General features: G+C 35.3%; 1 protein-coding gene across 1 annotated transcript in view; it reads right to left on the reverse strand.

Annotated features, from left to right (window-relative positions):
• LOC138698465 (uncharacterized) overlaps positions 1 to 12,207 on the reverse strand; it is a 67,631-nt gene extending 55,424 nt beyond the window's left edge. The window contains exon 1 of the mRNA XM_069824407.1: positions 11,794 to 12,207. Within this exon, the coding sequence (XP_069680508.1) occupies positions 11,794 to 12,102 (309 nt within the window). The 5' untranslated portion in view covers positions 12,103 to 12,207. The remainder of the gene's footprint in view (positions 1 to 11,793) is intronic.
• Between the last annotated feature and the right edge of the window lie 2,024 nt (positions 12,208 to 14,231).

Here is a 14,231-nt window from a genome sequence, read left to right on the forward strand (position 1 = left end):
CTGTAGCCGAAAATTTTCTGGTAATTTTCGGTTTTCCAAAAATAATTGGTCCTAACATATATAATTAACCACCCTGAAACCGAAAATCGCATTTTTGAAATTTTTGTTTGTATGTCTGTCTGTATGTTTGTTACCTTTTCACGCGATAATGGCTGAACCGATTTATATGAAAATTGGAATATAAATTAAGTTCGTTGTAACTTAGATTTTACGCTATATGGCATTCAAAATACTTTATTTAAAAGGGGGGTTATAAGGGGGACTGAATTAAATAAATCGAAATATCTCGCTTATTATTGATTTTTGTGAAAAATGTTACATAACAAAAGTTTCTTTAAAAATGATTTCCGATAAGTTTTAATCTTTACAAAATTTTGATAGCTCTGATATTTAATGAGATAAATGAGTTTTAAAATTAAAATAACGCCATCTAAGACGGTGCAATGAATTAAGAACAAATGACTTCGTCTATAAGGGGCCTTGGACAACAACAATCGAAACAGGGGCCTTAGACATCAACAATCGAAAGCTATTAAACATAGCCTGTGTTTTTATGAAGTAATATCAGAAGTTAAATTAACCGATTTGTATAATTAATTATTATTTCACCATTGGAAAGTGTAGTTTCTCTAGATGGACATAATGCTATAATGTTATTACAGTAACGTCTGAGTAAATCGAGGACAGGTAAGATTAAAATAGCTTCTTATGCACAGAAAATGTGATGGGCTATTTTGTACATTCGTTTTCTGTATTTCTTAAAATAATGTTTATGTACACTCATTTTAATCTCAGAGAATTAACGAATAACGAGAGTGTATTGATTTAGTATGCAGTAATAGTACGTTAGCTTAGCAATCCATTAATTTATAATTCAAATTTTAACTATGCTCAATTGAATCGTATTAAAATACATATGCACAGAAAATGTGATGGGCTATTTTGTACATTCGTTTTCTGTATTTCTTAAAATAATGTTTATGTACACTCATTTTAATCTCAGAGAATTAACGAACAACGAGAGTGTATTGATTTAGTATGCAGTAATAGTACGTTAGCTTAGCAATCCATTATTTTATAATTCAAATTTTAACTATGCTCAATTGAATCGTATTAAAATACATAAAATATATATGCAATAAATGCAATGCAAAAAAATTGGGTAATGAGCGAAGCAGATTATCTTGCGCTATTGTAAAAGTTGTTCCCTGGATCAAACGTCCTATTTTAATTATGTAATTACTTTATTTCTAACAGGTGCAGCGGAGCGCACGGGTACGGCTAGTATGTTATAAGAAAACAAATGTGTGTCATTGTTGAACACCTTCACTGGCAGTAATGGTACAGGGGTAACCAGAGTTTTCTCCAATTTCAGATGATTAAAAATAAATTTAAAAAACAATTCCTAGAAAAATATAGTAATAGTAATATTAGTTCAAGAGTTTCAATAAAGGTGTTAGAGAACGGGATCACATAATGAGCCTGGAGGGTAATAAATTCGCATTTCCCTGCTTGAAATGAAATCCTGGTTCCTGGATCTGTAGGCAGTAGTTGGACACTCTATCCCTTGGCCCGCAGCGGAGTAAAAATGGAAGTTCTGCAAGTTATTTAATGCGGATGTGTTTGTTGTCTTACGTAACTGATTGGAGAGAAGATGAAAGCGCTCAAGGGCTTAATGAGCAGTCACCTTGAGGAGACGGACTCGGTACTCTTTACTGTTAATGTCAGCTTGCGACTTGAGAGAATGTGAATTAAACATGACCCCAATACATATTCAAGGATAAAAACGCTTCTAGTTCTGCTGCATGGCAATTTAATATCACAAATCAAAGACTTCAAAATCAGATCAAAGGATAATCATCCTTTCAAATACAGTGGATTCTCCTAAATTCCACTGAACACAATTGAAAGTTCAGTCCGATAAGGGTAGTGGGTGAGACAGGTGAAATGAATACAAATTCTTATTGGTTATCCATCAACGAATACAGTACTGTGCTTGCATTTCCTGCCCACCCCGAGACTTGTGTATGCTCTTCTATACTTGTTTTTTTTAAAGATGGGACATGGCAGGAGCGTTGCGATCGGAAAAACAACTGAATGTCACATAGCGTGGTAGGCTTGTTGCTATGGTAACAACGGTTGAGTTGCCAAACTTACCGTTCCCACATGGCGAGTGCTTAATAGCTCTCTTGGCGACATTTATTGTGCACACAATGTTAGCATTGGTACGTTTCGTCTTTCATTCTCTGTCGATTTTCGTATTGTTTTCTTACCTTCGCGTCAATTGTCAATGAATGTTTTAACGTCAGCTATCGTAACGTCAGTTGATACCTTCCAACAGCTGGCAGCATGTAGTCCATATTGGCAACATGGCACTGTAGTTCCAAGTTCGGCCGCTTAACTGTCATGTCCCATCTTTCAAAAAAACAAGTATAGTGCCACAGTGGGTTTCGACAGTTCCGTCTCACAAACGGCACAATTCTCAAATAGAAAAAGAAGAGTTAATTAATTTAAAATCAGTGATAAATATGGATGTCGTAATCAATAAAATATTATGTTTTCCTTTAACAAACGTATCGCTACAAGATACAAAACCAATTCCATTCAAATGGCAAACCCACTTCTTAGTGCCCGTATAGGGGCATGTCTAATTCTCCTACGTAAGCAGTCGAACTATAGGATGTCGAACTTATGAACTTCCACTGTAATCGTTTGTGATATCTTTCAATGGGTTTTTTCCCCTCGTGGTAAATAGTAAGAGGTTTCGTAGTTATTCATGGATTTCAAAAGGCATATGACTCGATTAAGAGAGAAGCTTTATATAATATATTTATTGAATTTGATGTTCCCAAGAAACTAGTTCCATTAATTAAAACGTGACTCAGTGAAACGTACAGCAGAGTTTGTATAGGCCAGTTTCTGTCGGATGCTTTTCCAGTTCACTGCGGGCTAAAGCAAGGAGATGCACTATCACCTTTACTTTTTAACTTTGCTCTAGAATACGCCGTTATGAAAGTCCAGAATAACAGAGAGGGTTTGGAATTGAACGGGTTACATCAGCTGCTTGTCTATGCGGATGACGTGAATAAGTTACAAGAAAATCCATGGAAAAAATGATGCTGAAGTAATCAACCCTTCACCCCTGCGATGGTTGAGTGGTCAGACCTCTGACCTGTCACGCAGGTGGCCCGGGTTCGAGTCCCAGTCAAGTCTGGGATTTTTCATTTGAAAAATCTATAGTGACACTTGTGGGGGACAAGGTCACAGTTGGAGTTCTTTTTCAGGGTTCTCCCGTTTTTCTTCATATTAGGCATTTAAATCATTTCGTCACCATTTCTCTATTTCGTCATCATTCCATAGCATTCCCCGATCGCCGGCTGGCGGCACACGGAGGGGGCTGGCCTAGGGACGATGGGGGTTGCGTGCTCGACACCTGGGTACGCAGCGAACCTTAGTGTAGTCAGCCGGTGTGGGTTTGGGAATGTGCCTAGTTTGAGGATTAGCGCAATAGGCCTTCGGGTCGCAGTGCTGGGTCATAGTGCCCCTCCTCCCGTAAATTCAATTCAATTCAAACAACCCTTCCATCAGTGACCCTGGAATAAATTCTCCAGCCCGGGAAATGAAGAGGTTGTAGAAAATAGAAGCTTTTCTCCGTCAGACATCCTGCTAGTTCCCAAAGCTAATGCCACCGTTAACACTAGGCGATCAGAAATCATTACTGCATTCCATATAAAAATTCTCTTTCTGAGATTGGCAAGAAGAAAGAACTGGATCCACAAGGAAAATAGCCAACAATATTGAAGAGCCGTCCTGTTGGAAAGAGAGAACACCAGTTGAAGAGGTAGCAGGGAAGGAGGATATCTTCTGTCCAGGATGCAATGAACAGCTCGAGGAGCCAATTATTGAAAACTGGATTCAATATGTTAAGTGCGAAATGTGATGGCATGAAGAGTGCTCTTCACTTGAGGGTGGCATTTCTTTCATTTGTCCATTTGTGATCTTTGCTAAGTGCGTTCTCTTAGGGAATTCGCGGCGCACCCTTAAGGACAAGCGAGCTTAAGAGCTTAAGGGACATCACTTCATTTTTACCAACATTTTTAACATTAACCTGGCTATACTCGGAAACACTGTCACCCCCTTCCATTACAGGACTTTGGTGTTACTAGTGCAATATGTAAACAAATCATTTTACTAGCTATAGGAGGAGAGTAAAGTAGTGTATCCACTTATGTTAGAGGGAAATGCGATATTACGATTTTCAGTTTATTTATTACTTTTACGGTATTTTATCAAAATACAGTAGAGTAGTAACAGTTTTTTTTCAAAAACTCAACTCTTCAGGCGGTTGTATTCATTATATAATGGCTACTTTATTCAGCATATTACCGTACTTTCGATAACTCTAATTTCACTTCTGCTCAGTCCACACAGATAAAGTTATTCAGTCATGCTACACACCGTACCTGTGCGAAATAAGCAGGGCGAGGTGTTTATGGAGATCGCGAAAATCACGACGTAATAGATATACAATATATTTTTACTAATCTTTACGAATTAAGCGATTCTGATTAATAATATCGGATAAAATAATCACAAAAAATCGCGAAATAGAGTTCTAATAGCGAAATATGAACACATTCGCGCATTATTATTGTGTCGTTTTATAGCGAATTTCATATTCTGAGTTCTTTTTTCGGACTATTTTTTCTTTTGAATTTGTTATAATATCGAAGTAGGCTACATTACATGGTATTCCAGGTGTTCTGATTACATTAGTGAACAAGAAAGACGGAGAATTCAATATTTCGCTAATAATTTGAAAGTGTTAATTTGAGGGCTGCAAGTTTTTTTTTCGTGTTTAATGCATGTGTGTTAAATACAGTCTCAATCCAACAAATATTGTCTATTGGCCATACCGCACCTTTACCAGAATCCAACGAATCTTTGATAATAATTATTTGTAAAGTAATATTCAAACTGAGTTAATACTCCGATTTCAAAATAATTGTATTTTTCAAAATTTCCATTAATACCCGCAAAGAGTACAAATCAGTCTCCAACAATCTCCGCCGACACCAGTATTAAAAAACACAAATGATAAAGTTAATCTCCATAAATACCTGCCCCTGGAAATAAGCTTCAATAATATAGGCTCTTTCTTCTATAGAAAACGCAACCATATTTCTGAAACACGCTATACTCTGGACTGTTTACTTCACTGCTAGCAGACTTCGAATGCAACAGCGGCCGTAAGTTCGTGTGGCTGACGGGAGCAGGAACATTAGTGAAAGGGGTGGGAGTCAAGTACATTCAGAAACGCAGGTACAATAAAAATGCAAGTAAAAATAAAGTGGTCCCTGTATATATATATATATATATATATATATATATATATATATATATATATATATATATATATGTAATTATATAGAAACATGACTTTTCCTTTGTAAATATGCAAACATGTAACTAACACATTAACAAACATGCACAGCAGATTATATAGTTTCTCTACTGAACATGACTGTGTTATTAAAAGTTTCTTTCTTAGCTGTGCATTTTTAGGTACTTTTACCCTACGCCAGTGATGTCAACTGAAGCCCATTGGAGCAAGCGCGCGCTTTAGAGCCCTGGAGAGCCTGAGCGCTTTACAGCGGAAAGGAAAACGACAGACGAAAGAGGTAGTACAGGGACATCATTTTATTTTTACTAACATTTTTAATATTAACTCGCCTATACCTGGATCAACGCCGTTTGCTACCCCCTTCCACGACTTGAATTCGATGATACTGGCGTAATATACAAACAAATCACTTTACTAGGTATAGGGGGAAGAAAAGTAGTTCATCCATTTACGTAAACTAGGAAATATTGCTCTTGTGAGTTTGATTATTTTCATTGGGTTTTTGTTTAATCAAAATACAGTACAGTATTAACAATGAGTGTTTTTACTCACGAACTGAGCTATCCATGCGAACGTATTCATTATGCAGTGTATATTATACTGTCTACAGCGCATTAGCGTACAATATAGGGAATGAAGTTAAATTGAAAAATAATCATAATATGGATATTTAAACACATTTTTGAAAATGGTGGCCGTTCATTTCGATACAGGCTTCAGTTCTAATGTGCATATTATCGCACTATAGACTATTGTACCTAATCCCAATTACCAGTTTCGTTCTTCGCACTAGTAGTCTAACTCATGTTGAAATAATTCTGTACCTACTCTATAAAAGAGTACCTTACGTACTGTAAATTCGATCTTCACTTCTACCCGATCCGAAAAGATAAAATTACTCAGACATACTATCTACTGTCCGTCCAAGTGGTTATGTCGTAGTGTCGTAGAAAGGGAGGAAATCACGTGACATTTAATTAGTTAACGAGGCCTTTTTATTTAAGTTATTTTAAACAGTTGTATAATATTACGTAGACATCCAATTCCTAACAGAAATTAATGTTCTCAGAAAAGAGCTAAGACAACCCAGCCACTAGCTGGCGAATAATAGCTGGTGGGGGAAACTGGGATATGACGTAGCCAAATGGACGACAGTGCCTTTGCGAAAATGATTCAATATTGAAAGCTCTTTCGTCACTGGAAAACGTGAACATATTTTTGGAACGTACTGTTTACTATGACCGTAAGGCTACTATGACTGTATAAGCGGTTTTGGATCTGTGTGGAGGACGGTTGAACTTCATTAGTAGAAGGGGTGGGAGTGAAGTACATTCAAAAACTCAGGTACAATAAAAATTGAAGTAAAAATAAAATGATGTCCCTATATATGCCGCTTGGTCGAGCTATATTCAGGGATGGCCAGGACTGATTCAATAGATAAAGGGAAGAGAACTTATTAAAACTGTATCCATGTTCATTTTTAGATTTGTTTGAGAAGTATAAGTGCATTATAAGGTGTAAGTTTTAATTTTAATGTTCATTTTTCACAAGTTTGCGTTTATATTCAAAAGGAATATTTTCTCAAATTTTTTTACAGAAAAGTGAAATTTTCAGATATGTTTGTTTAGTAGCCTTACAGGTACTAAAACAATGTAAATCTAATATATCTTAAATACTGTACGTAATACTGAAGATAGTGTATTAAAATGTTTGAAAATATTCTCATGGAAAATGTTTGTAAGAAAATGAATTAACAAAGTAAATACTGTTACATCACAAACAAAAGATATGTGCCTATGTGTTGGTAAAACCTCATCTCTATAGCTTCAGCATATTTCGAGATAATTTAATATTCTGGTAACAAAAAGTTGCGCACCAATATCACCTAAAAGCATAATGCGATAAAATTTTTATTATGTAATATTAGTTACAGTTAAAACATGTACCTAGACAACTTTGCTATGCACTATAATATTGTTTTGATTACTTTTATAAGGCTAAAGATATCATCAATATCAATTTCAACTTATCATGTCATATTCAGTGTCTTTCTTTGGGATAACACTTTCTTTATGAATGATATATTTAATTCACTTAGTACAGTATAGTTGTAGTTATTATGGAATTTGTGTGAATATTCCTTCTTTACTCTTTATTATGTTATTAACGTTTAAAACACAACTGCAGTATTAGGCTAAGAAATCAGTGTTAGTACTTTTGTTTTACAGACAATATAGAAAATAACAAACAGAAAGAATCCATATAAAAATAACGACATAAAATTTCACGTTCCGTTTGGAGTTTGTGCACCACTGTTTTCTTAATCCAACAGGCTGCTTATTCCTTCTAGCGTACCCAGCGCTTAATGCCCGCGCACGACGTCAAGGTCAGAAAAATGCGCTTGCTTTGACATAACTGCCATACGCCTTTGTTTACCTGATAGATTTCACTTACACTAACATCAGTCTATTTTCGTCTTGTTTCCATATAGTCCAGATTTCACTTTCATCTCTGTTAGAATTGAAAATATGCTGTGTGATCTTATTCCCGAACTTTCTTTCGCTTTCATAAACGAGGGCCAGTAGTGCCAACCGCCCTTACTGAGAAGTCAGATTTTTTTTTGATTTTTTAAATATATTATGTAGGTTTTTTAAAATAGTGTGCTCACGACTAAGTTTATTTTCCATATGCGTTGGATTATTAATTCCATGAGGTACTTCACATTTTTATTACTTACATGTTTTTTTTTTAACTAATGGTGGATACTTGGCTGATGGTCATTCACCTAAATGCGACCCCTAAATGTCACTGGTCTGCTAATCCGCCCGGTTCCAAACGATTCATTTTGTACCAGAAACATACTAGGCCTACTGGAGATCTGAGTTATTAACACTCCCGTGTAATTAGGGGAGAGTCGGGTAGTATCGGACAGTGCGTTTTTTTCAACTACCACCATATGGTATTACCTGAATGACATGGTTACATTTCTCTATGCGATATCACAGAAACGTAACCATGTCAATCAGGTACTATCATCGTGTGGTAGATGAAAGAAACTCACTGTCCGATATTACCCGATGTCCGATACTACCCGACTCTCCCCTAAACAATTATTTCGCTGACGTCTCGTTCTTGAAAAACACACTTGATCGATAATAATTAACTTATCGCACTATTTGCTTAAATAACTATTATTAATATTACCATTATCATTATCAGGATTATCATAATCATCATGAAAGTACATTCACTCTTCGCTCATAAACTGTATGACGGGTAAACTTACAAATCGCAGTTTAGTACACATCTTTTTTAAGAAAATTAAAAAAAAAACACAGTATGGAAAATGAACAAGTGTCAAAACAACTTCACTCCTGTATAACTACGAAAAGTATTGCATTTTGGCGCGAAAATTGTATACATAATGTGGAAGCTTGCATAAAAAAATGTTGAAGCGATTTTTTTTTTTTTAATTTCGGACAAATTGCTTTTTGAATGTCTACTCCTCCTCCTCCCCAGCTGGGGAAGATAATATTCTCCACTTTTTCACTGAGTCCTGTTAGGGGGGTTCGATCCCAGGTGGTGACAGGATTTTTTCTCGTTGCCAAACTTTCAGAACGGCCCCGAGGTTCACTCAGCCTCCTATAAAATTGAGTACCGGGTCTTTCCCGGGGGTAAAAGGCGGTCAGAGCGTGGTGCCGACCACACCATCTCATTCTAGTGCCGAGGTCATGGAAAGCATGGGGCTCTACCTCCATGCCCCCCAAGTGCCTTCATGGCATATTACGGGGATACCTTTACCTTTTACCTTTTACCTGTTAGAAACGACTCTGTAAAATGTACACTTTCAAATACGTTTATATAATTTTGGTCGCTTATTTATCGACGCTGTATGAACTACGAAGTGCTCTATCTTCGATGGAATTGATGATAATCCAATGGTATTTGACGAGATGAAACAGAAGATTTGCAATGAATTATCTGACAGTCGTCTTTGAGTTGGGAAAATATCGGGAAAAACCAAACCAGGTAATCGGACGTAGTGGAGTATTATTATTATTATTATTATTATTATTATTATTATTATTATTATTATTATTATCATCATCGGTATTCATAATATTGTTATTGAATATAGAGGTGGTAAAGGATATATTAGTCCATATATTTTATAATCATTTAAGAATAATGCACATAAAACAAAGTAGGTATTTACTTTTCCATAAATCTGTCACGTATTTATGGTCTGATGTTTTATGAATGATCCTGCTATGAAACGCCTGACAGTTTAGACTAGACGCACGTCTCTAGATCACATGCACTCCAGCGTAAACATGTCTGTCTGTTGGGTATTGTTAAGGGGAAGGACCTACAGGAAATCTTTTTTCCTATATTATTTTAAGTAGAGCTTCTACTTCCCTAACATAGTTTCATTTCAATGTATGAAGCCTCTTAAACACTGTACATTTTCACTTTTGTCCTTTGTGGTACATGAAAAATGCAAGAAATCCACTAGGCCTATTATAAAGAAAATTATGTATCTGCTCTCATGTGTATCACAGAATCACAAATGTTGTCTTATATGAAAGCTAAAAGACTGCTAATAATCAATTTTGTTTGATGATTTTTAGAAATTTTAATTATGTTTTCAGCAAGTTTTAAGAAGTACGGTACTGTTTAAGGTTTAAGATTAAAGTAGCTTCCTTCTCAAAATCTTCAATAAAATGTGATGTTTCACTTAGGATACAACTATACAACAGTTAGGCTACACTACGCTGACTCGGTTATATCCGCATATAAATTGTTCTTAAATATGAATAATTTCAAGGAAAAATTGTTCCGGAGCCGGGTATCGATCCCGGGACCCTTCGCTTAGCGCGCGAACGCTCTACCGACTGAGCTACCCCCACATTTTTTCCTCTTATATCCACAAAACTCAAATGAGTTGACAAGACGCCAGAACTCAACTATGAGTGCACACAATACTGTGTGACTTAATTCGTGGCTTTCTGTTAACGTACCTCCAGTAACGAATGTACAGTAGGACCCCGATTATCCGTCATCCTATCACCCGATTGGTGGATTATCCGACTGTCATTCTCTCTCGCAGAAAAAAATATGAAGTATTGTGCATTATATTAGTATGAAATTTTTCTACATAGGGTTTTTACAAACCTTTACCCTTACGAATTATGACCTCCTCTTCTATGCAAGATGTCTTCTACAAATGTTAAAAGAAAACATGTTGGGAAAAGAGAAAATGTGGTTCATCTCACATCACAACACGAGATAGGAATTACAACTGTGCGCGATTTAGGCTATTGAAAAACAAAATATAAACTGTATAAAATTTGTAAATCTACAGCATGAGAACTCTACCATTCCTATCTTTCCACTGACAGTCGTCATAAGGAGCTTCCTTGGCCATTAAAAACCCGTCGTTGAAAACCAGACTTAAGTACAATAAATAATGTTGACTTATTGGAAAATAGAACATGAATTGTTAAAAAACAGACTTATTTTAGTGAACTTCTGATTCACTACCAAGCGTATTAAAAGAAAAGACCATGGAGGAAATTACGAAAATATTATGTACTTAGTTTATGATAACTTTTTATGATATGGATTATCCGATTTTTTCGATTAACCGTTCACTCCACCCCCTTCATTACCACGGATAGTAGAGGTTATACTGTATTATAATACTCGTACATTCGTTACTGGAGGTACGTTAACAGAAAGCCACAAATTAAGTCACACAGTATTGTGTGCACTCAAAGTTGAGTTCTGGCGTCTTGTCAGCTCATTTGAGTTGTGTGGATATAAGAGGAAAAATTATGGGGGTAGCTCAGTCCGTAGAGCGTTTGCGCGCTAAGCGAAGGGTCCCGGGATCGATACCCGGCTCCGGAACAATTTTTCCTTGAAATTATTCAAACCTGCTTTACAGGGATCTAATACCTGAAAGCCAGATTTGTGTTCTTAAATATGCTTATTATATTTTCATTGATGTGTTCTTGGATTTATTTTTAAAATTGCATCTTTTTTTTTTTTTTTACTGATTGTAAGACTGATTATGAAACGTGTTTATAAACTGAGTTTTTTCATTTCTCTTCCACAAATAATATTTCATTTTCAGTAACAAACAAGGTTGCCAGACATTGTAAAACAATTTTCTTAGCTTGTTGTCTTAGTACTGTATTTAAATTACAGAGTTTCAACATTCGTTGAAATATTGACGATCGGGGAGAACCCTGACAAATGTTTACGGAGAGCTCACAATTCCTAATGGCGGCACTCAACGACGGTTATGATTGTAATGATACCGAGTGGTGCTCTTCGTTGCTACGCATCAAGCTCTGTGCCATAGTCGTACTCTTGTCGGTACTCACCTGCAGTGGTTTATTCTTAGGCGGCGCTACATTTCCGGGCTTTTCCGTAGAGGGCTTGTGGTCGTGATCAGGATGTACATGACCGTGGTCATGATGTTTGTGATCATGATCGTGCACGAAGACAATAGCGTCGTCATTCTTGGGAGAGAGCCTCGCCTGCACAGTCTGAGGGATCGCCGGTTCTTCTTCCGAGGGAAACTTCACTGACGCCCAAGAATCGGCATCGGCCCTCGACGTCCAGATGCAGACGTTGGCCAGCACGAAGGCGACGACGAGGACACCGTACACGCTACTGACTCGCTCACCCATTGCCACTTTCACCTGAACCGGAGTCTGAGAACGTACTGATGTGTTGGCGCGGAGACGGGTGTTTAAAACTCAGCTGTCTGGCGAGGAACTGCGACCAGCCCTCAGCGCTGAGACGTCACTGCACACTGATGACGCGGAGCCAGGCCGATGAATGAAGTGCTGTTACACACGCAAGGGGTGTCCATATCTTCGACATCTATCTATCTATCTATCTATCTATCTATCTATCTATCTATCTATCTATCTATCTATCTATCTATCTATCTATCTATCTATCTATCTATCTATCTATCTATCTATCTATCTATCTATCTATCTATCTATCTATCTGTCTGCCTGCCTGCCTGTCTGATTATCTATCTATCTATCTATCTATCTATCTATCTATCTATCTATCTATCTATCTATCTATCTATCTATCTATCTATCTATCTATCTATCTATCTATCTATCTATCTATCTATCTATCTATCTATCTATCTATCTATCTGTCTGTCTGTCTATCTAATCTTATCTATCTATCTATCTATCTATCTATCTATCTATCTATCTATCTATCTATCTATCTATCTATCTATCTATCTATCTATCTATCTATCTATCTATCTATCTATCTATCTATCTATCTATCTATCTATCTATCTATCTAATCTTATCTATCTATCTAATCTTATCTATCTATCTAATCTTATCTATCTATCTAATCTTATCTATCTAATCTTATCTATCTAATCTTATCTATCTATCTATCTATCTATCTATCTATCTATCTATCTATCTATCTATCTGTCTGTCTGTCTGTCTGTCTGTCTGTCTGTCTGTCTGTCTGTCTGTCTATCTATCTAATCTTATCTATCTATCTATCTATCTATCTATCTATCTATCTATCTATCTATCTATCTATCTATCTATCTATCTATCTATCTATCTATCTATCTATCTATCTATCTATCTATCTATCTATCTATCTATCTATCTATCTATCTATCTATCTATCTATCTATCTATCTATCTATCTATCTATCTATCTATCTATCTATCTATCTAATCTTATCTATCTATCTAATCTTATCTATCTATCTATCTATCTATCTATCTATCTATCTATCTATCTATCTATCTATCTATCTATCTATCTATCTATCTAATCTTATCTATCTATCTATCTAATCTTATCTATCTATCTATCTAATCTTATCTATCTATCTATCTAATCTTATCTATCTAATCTTATCTATCTAATCTTATCTATCTATCTATCTATCTATCTATCTATCTATCTATCTATCTATCTATCTATCTATCTATCTATCTATCTATCTATCTATCTATCTATCTATCTATCTATCTATCTATCTATCTATCTATCTAATCTTATCTATCTATCTAATCTTATCTATCTATCTAATCTTATCTATCTATCTAATCTTTTCTATCTAATCTTATCTATCTAATCTTATCTATCTATCTATCTATCTATCTATCTATCTATCTATCTATCTATCTATCTATCTATCTATCTATCTATCTATCTATCTATCTATCTATCTATCTATCTATCTATCTATCTATCTATCTATCTAACGGTCCGTAGTGAAACAACAGTAATAATAAATATTATTTATTTATGATTGATCTAATATTAAAACGTATTTTCTCTGAAGTCTTAAAATAAACATTAAAAATTACGGAGAAAAAAAAAACTGAAGCATTGGCCATTGGTGTATAATAAAATTATCGAAATAATAATTAATAATATAGAAATTATAATCCACGAAAACATTTATAATAAGCAAAATGAAATTATAAATTCATTAACAAAATTATATAATCAACCAACAAAACAACTTATGATTCATAAGACCTAACCTAAAAATTTATTTCGTTTGACCACTCCGAAAACCGAATACCACTTTAAAGTGTATACTGTTTAACCTACTTACTATTACATTATGATTTGTTAATATTATTATCAATTACAATCAAATTTCAAATAACACTAGCTAGTAACTTTCTTTTCAAGAACTTTGCCACACTCTTCAAGGACAAACTGTTCTGTCAACATAACAGAAAGTAACTGCCAGTTTCAGTGTCTGTCAGTACTCAAATTCGAAAAAAAGGAAGTTTAC

Source organism: Periplaneta americana, chromosome 4, assembly GCF_040183065.1.
Source record: "Periplaneta americana isolate PAMFEO1 chromosome 4, P.americana_PAMFEO1_priV1, whole genome shotgun sequence".
Lineage (NCBI taxonomy): Eukaryota > Metazoa > Arthropoda > Insecta > Blattodea > Blattidae > Periplaneta > Periplaneta americana.